The sequence below is a fragment of the Vulpes vulpes genome, chromosome 2 (genome assembly GCF_048418805.1).
Source record: "Vulpes vulpes isolate BD-2025 chromosome 2, VulVul3, whole genome shotgun sequence".
Classification (NCBI taxonomy): Eukaryota; Metazoa; Chordata; class Mammalia; order Carnivora; family Canidae; genus Vulpes; species Vulpes vulpes.
The window spans coordinates 56,038,817-56,056,913 of record NC_132781.1 but is presented as its reverse complement, the minus strand read 5'-3'; the positions used below and the strand labels follow the sequence as shown (position 1 = coordinate 56,056,913).

The 18,097-nt window shown below is 48.2% G+C and overlaps 1 protein-coding gene across 26 annotated transcripts in view; it reads left to right on the top strand.

Annotated features, from left to right (window-relative positions):
* The window catches only part of RALGPS1 (Ral GEF with PH domain and SH3 binding motif 1), a 291,129-nt gene that overhangs the window by 234,110 nt on the left and 38,922 nt on the right, over window positions 1-18,097 (top strand). For all 26 annotated transcript variants that reach the window (XR_011999844.1, XM_072748577.1, XM_072748581.1 and 23 more), the window contains exons 10-12: window positions 4,105-4,242; window positions 6,549-6,642; window positions 11,510-11,577. Coding sequence is in view for 25 of the 26 variants with exons in the window: in XM_072748577.1 (XP_072604678.1) it covers window positions 4,105-4,242; window positions 6,549-6,642; window positions 11,510-11,577 (300 nt within the window). In the remaining variant the exon portion in view is untranslated. The remainder of the gene's footprint in view (window positions 1-4,104; window positions 4,243-6,548; window positions 6,643-11,509; window positions 11,578-18,097) is intronic.

Here is an 18,097-nt window from a genome sequence, read left to right as displayed (position 1 = left end):
GACAGGTGAAGCAACTCTCTCAGCTTCAGTTTCTTCTTCTGTAAATATAGAGATAAAGCCTCTCTGGCAGCTGTGTTATTGTTAAGATCCCATAATCTGGGCAAAGCTCTTAGCTGAGGACCTGGCACATAGTAAGAGCTCAGTTTTCTTATTATCATTTATTTAAATATTAAATTAATTTTATTAAATATTAAATTTCAGGGTGGGGGAGGTGACAGATACAAGCGTCCAGTTATGGAATGAATAAGTCACGGGAATAAAAGGCAGAGTATGAGGAATATAGTCAGTGATACTGTAATAGTGTTGCATGGTGATAGATGGCAGCTATACTTGTGGTGAGCAGAGCATAAGGTATAAACTTGTTGAGTCCCTATGTTGTACACCTGAAACTAGTGTGACATTGTATGTCCCCTATGCTTCAAATTAAAAAAAAAGTAATTAAAAAAAGAAAAGAAATACTACATTTTAAATACATTTATGAAAATTTTTCTTACTTATTTTACTATTACCACTTTACTCTCAGTGTGTCTCCATCTTCAGCTATAAAATGAGGGTAGTCATGTACTTCATAAGACTATTGTGTAGCTTACACAGAATATGCCTTTATTCATGCATTCCTTCATTCAACTAATATTTACCAAGCAGCTCCTGCGTGCTCTCTTCCAGCTGCTGGGGATTGAGTTCTGGAGCAAGACCCACTTCCTGCTCTGATGAATTTTGAGTCTGATGTTGGAAATCAGATGTTAAATACATGAATGATATAAATAAGGATCATGTTGCAGTTGTGGGGAGTGCTAACTGTATGGGGCTTAGCAAAGCATAGGCACAGGCCAAGTGGGAGGTGGCTATGCTTATGATTTCATTACAGTTTAGGCTTTTAAATATTTCCAGTTATGGGCTAATAACAATGCTGAAAAGATTTCCCTGGATTTGCACAGTATTAACTGTAAAAGATTTGCTGCCTTTGGAATAGTTTTTGTTGTGGGACTGAAAGGCTGTTTAGATGGAGTTTCTGTCCAGGCATTACCAAGGCTCAGGGTCTGCCCAGGTTGCTGGGAACAGACCTTTTTGGGGAGACCCTCCCCCACCTTAGTCTTCAGCGTGTCACTGTGCTTCCAGGTCCTGGGGGGTAGACACCTATTGGAGCCTATATATTTTGTGGAGGGGTAACGAACACCCCAACAGTGGAATTAACTCTGATGAATAGCGAGCTCCCTGTGCCCCCAGGGTACAAGCAAGCACTGGAGAGCATCTCCTGGCCATCCTTTGCACAACCAGGGACCTGAGAAGAAGCAAAGGGGCCAGTTTCAGTCCTCACAGGGAAGCACAGAGCAACTTAACGTGCTGAGGGTGTTATTTGAGAAAAGCCGATTCCCCTATGTGTTTCTGAGGGCCAGTGAGTGGGTCTGAACACAGACCCTGGAGCCAGACAGACCTGGGCTCTAATCCCACACACCCACAGTGAGTCCTAAACAGATTTCTTAATCTCTCTGAGCTTAGTTTTCTCCTCAACCCTCAGGGGTTGATGGCAGGGTCACATGGGTAGAGAGGTTAAGTTCCTAGCTTGTTGTGGAGCTTCCAGAAGCCTCCGTTCCCCTCCTCCCCACCTCCCTTCCTCCCCACCTTCCTGCCCCCAGCATCTTTGCTTCTGGCTGAGCCCCCTTCTGCCATTCAGTCATCTGGGTTCAAGTCTACACAGTTTCCAGCTAGTACAAAGGTGCCACACGTCTCCTGTCCTGTCCCTTTATGCTCAGCACCAGAGGATACTTTTTGTTGTGGTTGAAGCAGTAATGGGATTTTCAGGATTGCCACTGCTGAATCCTTGGGGAGGTAACTGAATTAGATTTTTAAGAAGGGAGAGGAAAAATGAGATCCAAAGAAAGAATACATCTGTGGATTTCAACCCACCAAACTTGGAGCTTCCATACATGGGAAATGGTTTCTGATTATTAAAATTTTGGAAACATGGTGCCACTAAAAAGAAAGGAAGTAGAAATGGCTCCAATTAGAAGAGCTAGCATATGTTTCTGTGATTTAATGGTTTCCCATAACAATGTGTAGCTATTTTTAAAGCAGACGAATGACTCATGATATCCAGCCCTGGCATTCCACTGTGATGACAGGAAGCTTGTGCTCTGGGGAGGCAGGCTTGGGTTCGACTCCCGCCTCCATCATTTCCCAGCTGTGTGGCCTGGAGCAAGTTATGCATCCCCTTTGCATTTCCATAAAATTGGTAGTTGTAAGGATTAATAAGATCATGTATGTGTAAGTCAATGCAGTGTTTGTCCATCCATGTAAAAATCCCAAACTTTTATATTAAATACCTGGTTAACTACATTTGTCATAATTCTTAGTAGTTTGATAGTAACCTTTTAAGGCTATAAATTTTCCTCTGAGTACCACTTTGGTCAGATCTCATACACTTTGATATTTATAGTGTTCTTAATGACATTATCTTCAAATAGTTTTTTTATTTATATTTTTTGCTTTTTCTTTGACCTGAAAGTTGCTTATGAGTGTGTGTATGTATGTTTTCTTATTAGAATTCTTTCTATATTTATTGTTAAATCCTAGATGCAATGTAGTAAGTTCAAAAATGTAGGTAACAGAGCATTTCCTTTTTGGAACTTATTGAGCATTTCTTTATAGTCTAATATATAACCAATTTTTGTAAGTATTACATGTGTATTTGAAAAGAATGATATTTTCATTTAGATCACACCAAGCTTGTTAGTTTCATTACTCAATATTCATATATGCACAGGTATGTACATGTATCTGCATATGCATGTATATTTTTATAGGTATACATACGTGCACACAGATGCATGCATGTAAGCATGCACATGTGCATACACACACATACACATATTCTGGAAGACACATGGGAAACGCTCCTTCTATAACTGTTGTTTTATTGAACTCACTTCATTTCTGGCAGTTTTTTGCTTTGTATATTTTGATGCAGTGTTGCTTTGTGCATAGAAATTTGTAGTCATTAGATCTTCTCAATTAACTGTGCTTTTCATTAATATCAGTCATCCTCTTTGTCTTGTCCGGTGTTTTCTGCCTTGAATTCTGCTTTACATTGCTACTCCTGCTCAGCCGACCAGTGTTGTAAATGTAGTGACAGTATTTATGGGGTGCTGCTGGGAGGACATGCCATCCATTGTCCATGCACATATCCAGAAAGCCTGAGGTATGGATCATGCTGTACAGCCAGTCCTCCCCTTCCATTGGTGGCCAGATCCCAAATGGGGTGATTCCAGGAGGCTGTGCCAAGGCTTTCCACTGGGCTATCATAGCCATGTTTTCATATCACACATTACTTTCTTATGAAGCACCCTCAAGAAAATTCACTATCCAGCCTTAGTTCTTTGTACCAAGGACTATTGCCTTTTTTTAAAGATTTTATTTATTTATTCATGAGAGACAGACAGAGAGAGAGAGAGAGAGAGAGAGAGGCAGAGACACAGGCAGAGGGAGAAGCAGGCTCCATGCAGGGAGCCCAGTGCGGGACTCGATCCCGGGTCTCCAGGATCACGCCCTGGGCCAAAGGCAGCGCTAAACTGCTGAGCCACCCAGGCATCCCTACTTTTTAAATTTCTTCTCTTGTCTCTCAGTTAACCTATGGTGTGTGTGTATGTGTGTGTGTGTGTGTGTGTGTGTGTAGATAGAAAAATAGACAAATAGCTAAGTGAATAAATAAAAAACTGAATTCCAAATGGGTGTTGTCTTGAATATGACACCTTAGATCTATCCAGTGTCATCAGTTGGTGAAAAATACAAGTATCTGTCCCTTTTGTGTCCTGTTATTTTCCAGTTGGGTTACAGATAAAAATTCTTCTTGTGGCTGGAGAGTGTTTGAACTAGAAATGCTAAAATCTTGCCAGCATTCATTTTGGTTGTTACTCAGATGCTTGATTGCAGTAGAGCAGACCATGTGAGAAATTAATAGTCAGGATTAGAATTGAATTCAGAATAGTATCTTGGTTTTCCATAAGTCACCCTTTATACCTTCTAGCACAGCAGTGTTGTTTTGTGCTATTTTGTTCTGATTAATGGTGAGTGTCCAACATTACTAAATACCTTCTTTAATTTTAGGAATCTATCTTCTGGATCTAATCTACATTGATTCTGCATATCCCGCCTCGGGCAGCATCATGGAAAATGAACAAAGATCCAATCAAATGAATAATATTCTCCGAATAATCGCTGATTTACAAGTTTCCTGCAGCTATGGTTAGTATTCCTGGTTGCTGGAATTGTGAAACTTTATGTCACTGAAATTTGAATTCAGCACCTTATCAGTGAGAAAGTTCTAGAAAGCTCTACAAAGCTCTTCATTCTAATATCTTGAGCATCCAACATGTACTGGACCCTTTAACCACAGGCTCGATCCTCAGAAACATCTCTGTGTTACAGACAAGGAAACTGAGACTGAAAATAGTTCAGTTGCTTGTCTAAGACCACACATATGGGGAGCAGCGGAGCCCAGGTCTTTCTGGTTCCCAGGTCATTCATCCATGAAGAGCCTGCGGGCAGCCCCCCAGGCAGCTCTCCTCCAAGAGGATTCAGGGACCCTAGTTCCTCCATGTGGTGGCGCCACCATATCCCATGGCCTCAGAGTCCTCTAGTGGACTAGCCGGCAGGTGCAGGAAGAGAGAGAAGCATACAATAATAAGTTTTATGGGCCAGATTTGTACATGGTGCTCATCATTTTTGCTGGCAAGGCTAGGAAATGTAATCTAGCTGTGGGCCTAGAAGAAAAAAGGAGATGACTTGGTAAAACTGGCCACGCTCTGCTACACATGACCAGATCCAAAGTATGACTGGTTGTCAGAAATGAAGTTGAGGAATAGAGAAGTCAGAACACTGGGTAGGCCATCCATGTAGATGTCGATTCCACCCAGGATGATGATGGACTCTGTGTTGTGGAACTCAACTGTGAACCAGTGTCCAGGTCCTCCAGGAAGGGGCAAGAATAACCAGGATGCCAGCCAGGAGAAGTCAGCAATGAAGAGAGGAATAGGTAGTAGAGCTGCAGGAATGTGCCTCTGGTGAAGGGTGAAGCAGGGTTTTCACAAGTGGGTGGAGGAATAAAACTCTGGAAGCAGCAAAGGGAGCAGGAAGGAAACCAACCCCACCTATAATACACAGGGCATGAGAAAACTAACAGCCTCCATTTGGGAAGGCCACATGGAAGCCAGGGTGGGGTTCTATGGGGCAGGCTTGCTGAAGTAAAAGCCCCCTCCACCCCTGCCAAACCCCTCCACAGGCACTTCCAGATCAGCTGTCCTGAACACAGGAGCAGTGAGGGGCCCAGACTCCCCATGCAGTCCTCCCCTGCCCAGGTCCTTTCCATTCACAAGTACATCAGCACTTGCTGTCCCTCTGGCCTGTGGGGCGATTATACACTCAGCTTTGGGGTCAAATAGATTCAGGCTCAAATCTCAGCTCTGCCTCCTGAAAAGTCACTTCCTCCCAAGTGTGAGGTTTTTCTCATTGGTAGAAATGGGAACATAATACATGCAGAGCTCTTAGCACTTTCCAGCATTTCATTAGAGCTCAGTAAATCCTCGTATGACTCTTACCCTCGTTCACCTGCATCTTCTCAGTCATCAGCTTCATGAAGCATGTGTCATTATCCCCAGGACAAGAATACTGAGGCTCTAGAGAAACAGAATGAGTTGTTCCAAATCTTGCAGTTAAGGGACAGAGCCGTCAGGAGCTCCTCCCAGCACCTGGATGCCCGTCCCCAAGAGCAAGGGGACTTCGCCACCCCCTTTCTGCTCCTCTTCACAGCCTCCTTTATTACCTCCACCCCTTCTTTCAACTTGTTCTGTCCTACCCCTTGAGGAATGGCAGAGGACCAGAGAGGATTTTCGGCCCCCTTGGGTACAGTGACCATGGAGGTCTGTGGAGGGCATCTGAGAAAGAGGTGGTGCAGTGTGGCAGAGGTGTCCACTGATGGGGTTGAAACCTGGCTCTGCCACTTCTCAATGATGTGCTATTTGCCAGTTGTTATGGTTTCTTTCCCAGTGCAACAGGCATATTATTTTCCCCAAATGAGGCAGGTGTGGCATTTAAATCAGATGCCTTCTGGAAATCACCTGGTACAGAGCCTGGCACAGAATAGGTGCTCAGGGGTCTAGGCCCCTCCCATTCTTCCCAAGATAGAGCAGCTCCAGCCCATGGGCCAGACTCTCAAGCTGTGCTGGGACCTGGGTCGAATCTCTGCACCAGACTGGATAGGGTTTGTTCATTCATCTCGCATTCTTGTCATGTAGGGGCTGTCATCTCGCTTGCCCAGTTACCCCAGTGGAAACCTGTTTTAGGGTACAAACACCTGGTTCTGGTCTGTTCTGGAAGCCTTTCTCTCCCCAGCCAAGGAACGGTGGTGACTTTAGGGTATGTGGTCTATGGCCCAGCCATCTGGGGTGGGGGAGCTCCTCAAGGGCAGAGCCCTGTGTCTTCGATGGTAACATCACTTCTCATTTGGGGATGAGGAAAGACTGAAGCCTCTGGGCTCTGTCTGTGTCTTGCAGATCACCTTACAACCCTGCCCCATGTACAAAAGTACCTGAAGTCCGTACGCTACATTGAAGAGCTCCAGAAGTTTGTGGAAGATGACAACTACAAGTGAGTGTCCGCTCTTGCCTGGCCACTGGGGACCAGTGAGCTGCCACCTGCAGGGCTTGTGAAAGGTCACTGCAGCAGCCCCTGCAACAGCACACATAAGCACAAACAAATAATGCAACCTCTGGCCCCAGCTGCAACAGGCCTCATAGTTCTTAGGAAATTGTTCTGTGAACATCTCAGCCTGGTTTTCCCATGCTGTACAGGTAGCATGAACTTGGACTCCGCAGCTGTGCATAAGATAGGCTTGGTGCTCTGGGTCCTCATGAGTGACTCCCCACCCCCCACAATACTGGGGGGAAGGCAGTGTTCTAGCCATGCCTCCAGGCTGGCAGAATTCTCCAAGAGCTTGTTTCGTGGATGAGGCAGCTCCCTGTGGCTCCAGCTGTCTGCATTCTTGGCATCTGGCACTAGCTGAGGCCCCATCTCCAGGCCATGCAGCTCCTTGGAGTAGACTCGGAGCCCTCTCTGAGCCCTTTGTCCTCATCTTCCACTCACCCTGCTCTGGCTTTCAGTTCTTTCTTCATTTGTGGCACCTGGGAATTTATCCAGCATTTTTATGTATTTAGAGGGAGAAGGAGGATTTTTCATATCAACTCTGTCTGCCACATTGATTGGACACCTTCTTGGCTCTTTTTGAGCTTGAGGCCAATTAAGAGTCTCAGTACTTTTCATATGACCTGATGATATATCAGGGGAAATCTCAGCCATCTTATAATTGATCATTTCCCCCTAAATGTCAACTTTACATGTATTCTTTCAAATCTCATCTTATTGGCTGCCACGTTTCTTTGAATCCCATTATCTATCTATCTATCCATCCATCCATCTATCTCTTCCAGTTTTGTATTGAAAATTTGACTAGTTTGATTACTTGGTCTTCATCAAAAATCACTGAAAGTTGTAGGGAACTGTGGCCACTAGAAACATGCCCAGTTATTCCTGAGGCACTCACTAGGACCTTGGGGACAGCTGTTCAATCAGCTCTATACCTGGCCGTATCTGTAGTCCTGGTTCTCAGCCCTAGCTGTGAATCAGAGTCACCTGGGAAGCTTTATAACCATCTGTATGTTTGTGATGGAGCCTGGAAATTTGTAATTTTTTCAAAGCTCCCTGGGTGGTTCTAATAATTAGCCGTCTTTGGGAACATAGACATAATTAATATCTTTAGTTGTTACTGTATAATATTTTGTTAAAGCAGAGTATAATGTGAAATTTTGATCTATTACATAATAGTAACAACAACCAATGAAGGCCAGAGATTACCATTAAAATTTTGTTTGACACAAATTAAGCTCATTTTACTTACAAAGCATTTGCTGTTCCTGAAAAGAGTACCCCAGAGTGTGAAATTATTCCCACTTAGGTCCTGGGATAATATTTTCCATTCATGTGCCAGTAGTACAATTAAAGAGACAGCAGTTTTTCATTAACACTAATATCTTTTAAGGAAGAAAATGGTCTATAAATACTTCTGACCATGAGATAATCCTTGGACAAGCTGCAGGTCATGAGTAATTACTCCTTCCACTCTGAAGGACGTTGGACACCCCCCTGCCCTTACTGCTAAATAGCCTAGATTTTACAAAGGCCCTTTGTTAGGGTCCAAGTGGGGAAATCAAGGGAAGAAGTCTGCACTCACTCTCACCCCTGGGGCCCAGACCATGGACAGAGTCCCTCCCCGGGGAGGCCCTGGCTCTGAATGACACAGAACATGCAGGGCATTTGATTCTTCATGAGGAACCCACCCTCCATGGCTCAACTCATGTCCTGAAACTAGCTCCCCACCCAGAAAGATGCAGTGGCTTCTTTATTACCTGATGATGGAGCACTTCTAACACTCTGCCCCCATCAGCTTCCAGACACTGGACCAAGGGGCCCAAACAGTGCTTGTTTTTCTTGACTCTCTGTCTATTTTATTTTATTTAAGAAAAATTGCCCAAACTCCTACCACCTAGAAAGCATGACCTTTAGCATTAGGTGAACATAATTGTGCACATTTTTAATGGATAAGAAGTGCGTATAGACACAGAGAAGGACAGATGGTTGGATGAAATGATAGAATTTATTAAAATTGGATCATGCCATACTTGATTTTTTAATTGAAAGTAACAGAAAAAGGAACTGAAATAAAATGTAAGGAATTGTGAGCACCTGGGTGGCTCAGTAGGTTAAGCGTCTGCCTTTGGCTCAGGTCATAATCCCAGGGTCCTGGGACCGAGTGCCACATCAGGCTTCTCCCTCTCCCTCTGCCTATAGCAACCCCTGCTTGTTCTCTCTCTCTCTTTCTCTGTCAAATAAAGAAAATCTTTTTGAAAAAATTTAAGGAATTACTCCTCTGCGAATAAATATTTCTTTAGAACAAGAAATGTAATTTCCTAAAAGAGCCTCCTAAGGTTAATAAGAGAGGTTTGAGTCAGTGAGTCCTGTCTTCACTAGGCCTCCACTGTGCATAGGGTCAGTTGACTAGTTACAAAAGATCAGCCCTCTCTGCCCCCGCCTTCCTCTCCTCTTCACCATCTTCCAAATTCTTGTTAGTCGTGTTATTATTACTACACATGGTGATAATAGTTTATTATTATTTAATAATAAATAAAACCAAGTTTCTAACTTACACATTATGTTCAGGAACCATAATTCCTACTGGTTAGTGTTTTTAAACAGATTGATTTCTTACCACCAGTGTTCTTCCACAGCTTTTCCATTTCTGGAGTCTTTATTTTAACGACTCCCTTATTTAGCTGGATTCCACCACAAGGCAGGTTTTCTCAAGTCTTGCACACTCTGATTTCCTTTATGAAAACATCCACATGCGACCGGGTCTTGCCTTGCTGAGCGGTGCACCTCTATGCCTCTCCCCCGGCACCTGAAGACCCTGCCCCCATTGCCTTCTGACACTGGATGCTACTGTAGAGGAGTTCCAGCCAGTCTGATCCTTTCCTCTTGTAAGGGACCTACTGTCTCTGCCTGGTGGGGGAAGGGTTCCATGAAGTTCAAAGGCACAAGAGGAATGGCTCAGAGTGAAGTGTTTTGTACCAAATTTCTAAATTTCTCTGGAACGTGGTGGCATGCCCTTTCTTCCTTTTGGAGGGACACTTCAGGTTATCTTTGACTTCTCCTGTGCCATTTCTTGGCTTTCCTCTTTCAGGGATTCCAGGAATCCATATGTTGGTGCTCCCTACCTTCCATGGACCCTAGCTTCCTCCTAAGGCCGTAATCTCTATCTTTTCCTCACAAGCACTCCGACAATCTACTTAGGGATTCATCTGATCCTCGATTGATCCCCTAGGACCCCAGTCTCCCTTTCCATCTTACTCCTTTACATCATCATCTCATTTTTCAGGTCTTGCTTTATTCAACCTATGTTCCAAATAAGCTGTCCTCCAGCTCAGAGCACTTGCGGTGGGGGGTGGTGGGGGGAAGATTTCCTTGTGTCCTTTGGGGCTGCCTCCTCAGCTGAGCGATCTGGGCAGTGCTCTGTTCTTTTCTCTTTCCTTTTTTGTGTGAGAGAATGTTCACTAGGTTGCCGTACCATTTCTTTCTGTCTTGCTCCCATTTGAGAAGCTCCATCTGGGTATTCCCTGGGGCTCCAATGGAGGGGGTGACATCTGACCCTGCTCCCACATGTGTGAGGTGGGCTGGCTCTTCATCCTGCTGTGCTGTGAGGTCAGGCTTCTTCATCTTTTCCTTCTTCTGTAGCCTGAGGGAACATGGGTCTCAGGCTGCAAGGAGGCAGGGAGCAAGCAGGAGGCTTTAGTTATGGGGGATCTAGTAAAAGTCTTGATTAGAGTATCCTCCATCTCGAGGGCTGTATCCCATGCCAGAAAGGGATGCCCTCAGGTTTCAAATCAGCCCCTCAGTGGAACCTTCTTTTCTGTCAGAGTATCCACCACGCTGTCCACACATTTCATCCATTTCTTGCCAACATCTGGTGCCACTCTGAAGAGGGAAAGGTAGGGACTCCTGCTCAGATCTACCGAGAAGCCTCAGGGGGCAGGATAGCAGCCCTGCTGTGTCACACCTCTTAATCAAACTCCACAATCCTCTTTTTCTTTCCTTGGCTGCAAGTTTCTGAAGTTCATGGCTTCAGTTCATGCCCCTTTCCTTGTTGAGTTGCAGCTGGTAAGTTCTTCTACTCCTAAGCCTTTCTGATTATTTGTTGGTTTTGTTGAGAGAGGGGGAGTCTGGCGCCTGGCTTCACTCCATCATTTTCACCTAGAGGTTCTTAATCTATGCTTTAAATAATGATGATGATGATGATGATGATGATGATGATGATGTGCCAGTCCTCATAATGCGTCCATTGCCTTGTGCCTCTCTGGGGTATCTGAGAAGGGGGTGCAGTGTAATGATTAAAAACTCTGATTTTAGGGCAGCCTGGGTGGCTCAGCGGTTTAGCGCCGCCTTCAGCCCAGGGCGTGATCCTGGAGACCCGGGATCGAGTCCCACGTCGGGCTCCCTGCATGGAGCCATGGAGCCTGTGTCTCCCTCTGCCTGTCTCTCTCTCTCTCTCTCTCTCATAAATAAATAAATGAAACATTTAAAAAAATAAAAATTAAAAAAAATTAAAGCTCTGATTTTGGGTCAGACAGTCCTGGGTTTGATTGCTTCCCCTGCCACTTGCTCTCCTGTGAATTTGGGAAAGCTACTTAACCTTGCTACTGCTCAGTTTCCTCATCTAATAGATGGGGACAATAAATGTACCTAGTTCACAGGCTTGCTCGAGATCTGGAGCAGACCCCAAAGTGCTCCTGGGCTCCGAGACTCTAGCCCTTAGCAGCAGTCCTGTCTCCTGACTCCAGATACGTCATACAGATGATCCTCTGATACACCAGAGCCCCTCTGATCTCTTGAAAATCTTTGTTTCCAGACTCTCACTCAGAATCGAACCGGGAAGCAGCTCTCCAAGACTGGTCTCTTCCAAGGAAGATCTTGCAGGTATTGTAGCCATCCCGAGTAGAGACACACCCACTAATGGCCCAGGCATGGCTGCCAGCACTGGCCCTGACGGTGGCATCAAGGGCACAGTTGGTCAGCCGACTCCACTGTCCTAACAGCCTTCGTACACCAACCTTCCAGCCTCCTAATCCATGGAGCCCCTGTGGGTCACCCCTGGACTGGATCTCTCTGACAGAGACTGGGACCCAACAGCTCCAAGAGAGGCCAGATTAGAACCTCAAGTTGGGAACATGCACAGGGTAGAGAAAACCCTAGGTTCTTCTCCAAGTCACCTGGACCTCTAGCACTGGGCCCTCTGCCTGGGCTCGGGTTGATGTGCCCTGCAGGGATGCACAGGATGCCGGGGGACTTGGTGCCCCCAGACACGGATGGCTCACCCTTCTGGAGCATCAGCTTTATTCACATATTTGGGACATATGCACAGTGGCCCTAGTGATTAAGGGGGACAGGAGCAGGATTCCCATCAGAGGGATGTAGGAAATAGCAGCAGGATTCTAAAGCAATTTTTGAGGGCTGTAGAAGAAACAGTAGGAAACACTAACCATTCAAGACTGTTTCTTCTGGAGGTAATGCCAAAATTCTGGAGCAGAGTGGGTCAAATCAAAAAGCATTCTGCCCTTGAGTCTCCTTCAAATTCGTTTGGGTAAGAGGCCTCTGCCGCCTTACCTGGCTAACATACCTTAACAGGATAAGCCAAGCCTCTGGCCTTCCCCATGTACCAAGAAGTCCCCGCAGTCATGCTTTCTTTCTACCCTCTGGACAGTGCCAGAGGACTCCTCTCCTAGCCCCCCTTCCTCTTACATGCTTCCATCACCTCTGCCCCTGCTGCACCTGGCCCATCCCCACTTCCCTCTTCCTGCGTGCAGGAGCCTTTGGGCACAGAGAGACAGAAGGGCCTGCTGTAAGCCAGACACTTACAGTGAGCAGGGTACCCTGTGGAATGAGGCAAAAACCTGCCCGCTCATGCTTTAGCAGGGAGACAGGCAGCAAAAGCCATGAGGGGGCAAAGCAAGGCCCAGGAAGTGAGATGGCAGAGGGAAGGTCTTAGCCTTGCCTTGAGGGGTCAGCTCAGCCTCTCTCAAGTGACTCTGTCCACATGCCAAAATCAAGCCTCATCTCTGCCTGAGAAAAGCAAGGCCTCTAGAAAGTTTACCAGCCAGGCCCCTTGCATGTACCTTGAATGCCTTTCCCTTGTGTTTCTATGGTTTGCTCTTACTCATTGTTCTAAACTCACAGAGACCTGATTGTAGCTCTTTGTTTCTGTATGACTCCCCCATTTGTAAGTATTCTCTTTGTCACTGAGCCTCACTTAGTTCCCATTGAGCCTCCAGCACCTAGCACAATGCTAGTGCTCCTCGGATGCTTGAGCCTCCCAGAGTTCATGGACGAATGGATGAAAGCGAGGAAGGACTAGGTTGAGGCTCCAGGTGGGCCTCTGGTGCACAGTAGCCTGGAGCACAAGAGGGGTCTTGTTGCTGGAGCTTCATCCCTGAGCCTCAGAGAGCCTCCTCCTCCCCAGTGCCCCGCACACCCAGGCAGCCTCACCTGCTGGCCTTGCCTCCCCAAGCCTCAGCCACTGAGTGAGCCTGCAGGCTGCTTATTATCGGGACAGATGGCAACAGAGGCATCCCCTTCCCTCTAGGCATCTATCTGACCCAGATGGTCCCTTCACTTGACCAGCACCTGCCTCAGTACCTCCTCCCTGAAGAAGAGACCAGGGCCCCACCTCTGCCTCTGGCCCAGTTCTGTACCAGCTCCTCCTGCTAGGCCGGAGGTCATAGAGCCAGGCTCAGGAAGCTAACACTGCTGATTGGGAGCCTCAAGAACCAGCCCTCTCACTGAGCCCCGGGCAGGAAAGGAGGAGCTATAGACTTTTGACCCCTGCCTATGATGGAAACCAGGGCCTGGGAGCCAGGACGCAGCCCCTCGCCTAGCCTCCTCAGGGTCCACCAGACTTCCCTGTTCTAGCCACTGTCACCTCCATTTGGCTCTGCCACTTATTAGCCATGTGAGGCCAGAACCCAGCAAACTAACCAACCACCAGCATCAGTCAGATTCCCGGCAGGAAACAGAATTGCTCCCTCCACCCTACCCCAGCTCATATTAAGAGACTTTAATGGAGCTGGAATGAGAATTACATACAGAATAGTAAGGCACCAGTGCCTCTAGGCTGAGGGACCTAGGAAAGAAAAAGTGTCACCAACTCCAGTGATTGCTGAGCTGAGGAGAACTTGGCTTCTGACGGGGCAAACAGAACAATCGGCGTACCCACCAAGCCTCAGTTTCTCCATCTGTAAAGTGCGCATCATATACTTCCCTTACATGGTAGTTGTGGGAGTTTATTGAGACCATGTCTGTGAAACACTTAGTACAGTGCCTGATACACAGAATACTCTCATCAAGTGTAACTTTATTAGGATGATGTGATTGTTGTCAACGTTATGATTGTGCCTCTGTCACTGAATCGACCTTCAGCTTTTCGTGAAACATCACTGCCTCAGGGATGCTTTCCTCCCACCTGACCCCCACCCTCCCGCCCCACATCAGGCCCCTGTGACACTAGGATTGGCAAACTGTGGCGCAAATTCAGCCCACCCCTGTTTTTGTATTGGAGCACACCACACCCATCCGCTGACATATTGTCTGTGTCTGCTTTCCATGAGAGTGGCAGAGTTGAGTGGTTGGGACAAAGAACCTATGGCCTCCAAAGCCTAAAATACTCACCATCTGGCTTTTTACAGAAAGCTTGCCAACCCAGTGCTCTACACTCTTGCAGAGCCAGTCTGTCCTTCTCCACTGTACTTCCGCCTGTGGGAACTGAAGTGTTGTCTGTGCAGGTCCCACAGTAAGGACCCTGTCGGGAGGCCCCCGAGCCTGGCACAGAGGGGCCGTAGGGGTCGACTGTGCTCACCGGGCCTTGAAGCTCCTCGCTGGGCCTTCAGGCAGTGGGCTCTGGGAGGCAGGCAGCTCCAGGGCTGCCGACTGCTGACTCCGCACTCCCTTCAGGGAAAGTGCTTATGCGGCACTTTTCACACAGCGCTGTGAGCCCGGCTCACAGGAGTGTTTTCCACCAGTTTTCCAAAGCCCTGGCTCCTGCCCTGGAAGCAGGATATTAAGGTTTTCGTTGGTCACCAGAGGGCCTGGGAGCATCTGGAAAGCTTCCGATGTGCTCAGTGGTCCTGGCTTCCCACCTTAGCCTCGAAGCCTCTCTGAGGACAGAGAGGCGGGTGCTGCCACAGCCTGGGATAGCCAAGGGGTGCTGTGGAGGGGGGGGGCAGAGGAGCAGCTCCCGGGAAGCCTCCCCTCATCTGGCAGTCAGACCAGGCTGCGTGGCAGGAGCCCAGCCAGGCCCAGGGACAGGAATGTGCCTCTTGCAGTCCCAAGAATGGGAGGAACGCAGCCTCCCTCAGCTCTTTGGATGGGGGTTTGAGCTACAGCTCTGGGCTCCCTCTTCAGCATTTGGGCACCCATCCCCACACCTGCCAAGGAGAGGACCCAAGATGCCCTCACTGGTTCATGCACTCAGGACACACATGCGAGGGGCCTGCTGTGACAGGCCCTTGCAATGAGCTAGGTACCCAGTGGAACCAGGCAAAGACCTGCCCAGGTGGAGCTTAGCCCTTAGCAGGGAGCCTGGCAGCAAAAGCCATGAGAGGGCAGGGAGGCGTGGCACAAGAAGGAGACAGAGGAGGCCAGCGTAGCAAGACCAAGGTGGTTGTTGGTCTCCCTGACCCTTCACAGCTGTGCCCGCTTCTCTAACCAGTTCGCCTGCCTCAGGCACTGAGGACTGCTGACCTGGCCCTGGGAACAGCTGGGGACTTGGGTCTCTCAGAGGTCAACATCAACGTAGTCCTGAGCCGAGGCTGTGCCCTTCATGTCTGTGATGGCCCCTGCAGCCTACAGAGCTGCCCACTCTCCACCCTGGGGAGTGGCCGTGCTGGCAGCCCTGCACCAACAAATAGACTGTGAGAACGGAAATGGAGAAACCTTCTCAGTTTCTGGGCTGTGAAGAATAAAGGGCCAGGAATGCCACGTTTTCAATCCCCATCCCCCCGTATGTAATGTTTCATTTATATAAATGAACTAATATTTTCCTGGATAGCAAAAATCATAAAGAACGTTGACCCCCAGAGAGGGCAAGTAATGTTTGTGTGTGCCTTGAAACTGATGAAGACATTTCCAGATTCAGTCAGCTCTGCCTCCACGTGGCTGAACCAACTGACAGGTTTTCTCTCAAGAGTCCTTGGCAGCAAAGCAAGGCCATGGAAAACCTCAGCACAGGCCTCAGGTTTCTGTACTCCTACCTTCAGACCTGCTCTCCGTATACCTTTATGTCTTCCTTTTCTTACTGTCTTTTGGGTAAAAGCCCTGCTTTGGAGTCAGGCAGACCTGGGTTCACAGCCCAGGTCCAGCACTTCTTAGCCGTGGGACCTTGGGCAGTCAGCTTACTCTCTCTGAGCCTCAGTTTTCTTGTCGATGACATGGCTGTGAGAATAAATACCTCACGTAGGCTTACCTCACAGGACTGAGGCTGTGCCAGGAAAGCCTTTCTCAGCACAGAACCTAGTACATGCTCACCACTCAGGATTGCTGGCTCATGGCCAGCATAGGACAGGCTCTGACTCTGTTCTGATGGAGGGACAGCATGACACAGCTGACAAAGCAGGGGACAGGGAGCCAGAGGACCCTCCTCACTCACCAGTTGCACCAGGTACCACTGCTGCATAACCAGCTACCTGGAACCTAGTGGCACCAAACCACCATTTTGTTATGAGCACAGGTTCTGCAGGTCAGGAAATAGGGCAGGACCCAGCTAGGGTGGTTTGTCTCTGCTTCACCCTATCTATCTGCACCCTCTGCCGGAAGTCGAAGGTTCAGAGGCACTCAGTGCCTAGGGGGCTAGAATCATCTGGACATGTGTGGCACTGGCTGTTGATGAGGCTACAGCTGGGGCAGAGGACATGTACATGTGGCCTCCCGTGTGGCTTGGGTTTCCTTACCATATGGCAGCCTCAGAGTTATCAGCTCCAACATAGCAGCGTCCCCCCCAGAGCGAATGTCCTAAGAGCAGAGTGGAAGCTGCGTCATGGCATCTGTGTGACCCACCTCAGAAGTCAGGTGGCCTTGCTTTTGCCACAGTCTATTGGTCAAGGCAGTCACATGGGCTCACCCAGATCTGAGGAGAGGGGACACAGACCCTACCCATTCAACGGGGGCAGTGTTGAGAATTTGTGGACATGTGTTGAAATCACCACACCAGCTGGTTCATGGTAGAGAAACAGAGGCTCAAAGATGCTGCTGGTGATGGTGGTGGTGGTGGTGGTGGTGGTGGTGGTGGTGATTGCGGGAGCCATAGCTAGCTAGCGTGCATTGAACCTATACTCACTGCCAGGCACTATTGTAAGCGCTTCCTGTGAGTTCACTCAGCACCCTCACACTACCCTGTAAAGTGAGGGTCTGATATCCTCATTCTGTAGGGGTGGTACTGGGGCACTCGCTCCCTCATCTCACGTATAGAGGAGCAGAGCCAGGTGCTAAGCCCAGGGGTCTGGACTCATCCCCTGTATCTCATGTGTGTAACAAGCAGGATGCACTTGAGGCTCCCAGAGTACTCTGGGCCCTGCCCCATTGCCTTTGTGCCCATGCAGTACAATAATAGAAAGTACAGTGTCTATGCAGTCATTGCTGCCCTGGATGACAGCCTTGGCATATCCAGGCCATTCGAGAGATACTTTTGAGTCTCACACTGTCCCTGCTTGGTTCTTCGAAAGCTGGTTCTGTGTAAGAATCACAATTCCAAACCAGATTTGGCATTAAATCTTCACTCCCTTTAGCTGGGGGTGGAGGGGTAGGAACCTGGGGCCTGACCTCTCATGGTCATGGTTGAGGGTGCTTGGCCCTTCTCTCCACCAGGACTTTCTCTGTCTCTGTGGGTTTCTAACCTCAGGGCCTGGGGCAAAGGATGCAGTCTTAGTAGTGGGAGTTGCTGTCTTAGAACCCTCCAGGTGATGATCAAGTACCCTGATGCTTCCACACATGAGCACTTGCATGGGTTTTTCAGAGATCCCACGGGTCCCTTTGACCTGGGCATGTGCCAATCCATTCTGGGACCACTGCAGCTCCTTCACAGAGTCTGTGCCCTCTGCCAGCTCCTTAACTCCATGCAAACCCTTAACTCCATGCAAACTCTCCTCATAGGGGGCCACTGTGGTCAGAGGGAGGCCACACCCATCCTCGTCCTGATAGACTTGTAAATGCAGCTAACCCTACTGTGGCCACCACTGTCCTCAGGCTGGGGCCGTGTTGGCTCCCATGCCTGCGTAAGGTACTAGGAGTACCCTGGGTCTCCCAACTGCTGGGAACATACTTCAGGCTCCCCAGGTGGTCTGGGGAGACCTCCCCTTCCACTGTAGGTAGTGAGCAGGAGGAGACAGCACCCCTGGGCAGAGGTGGGGACTCCCCCTTCCATAGGCTCCTCCATTAGAGTCTCAGAATGGGG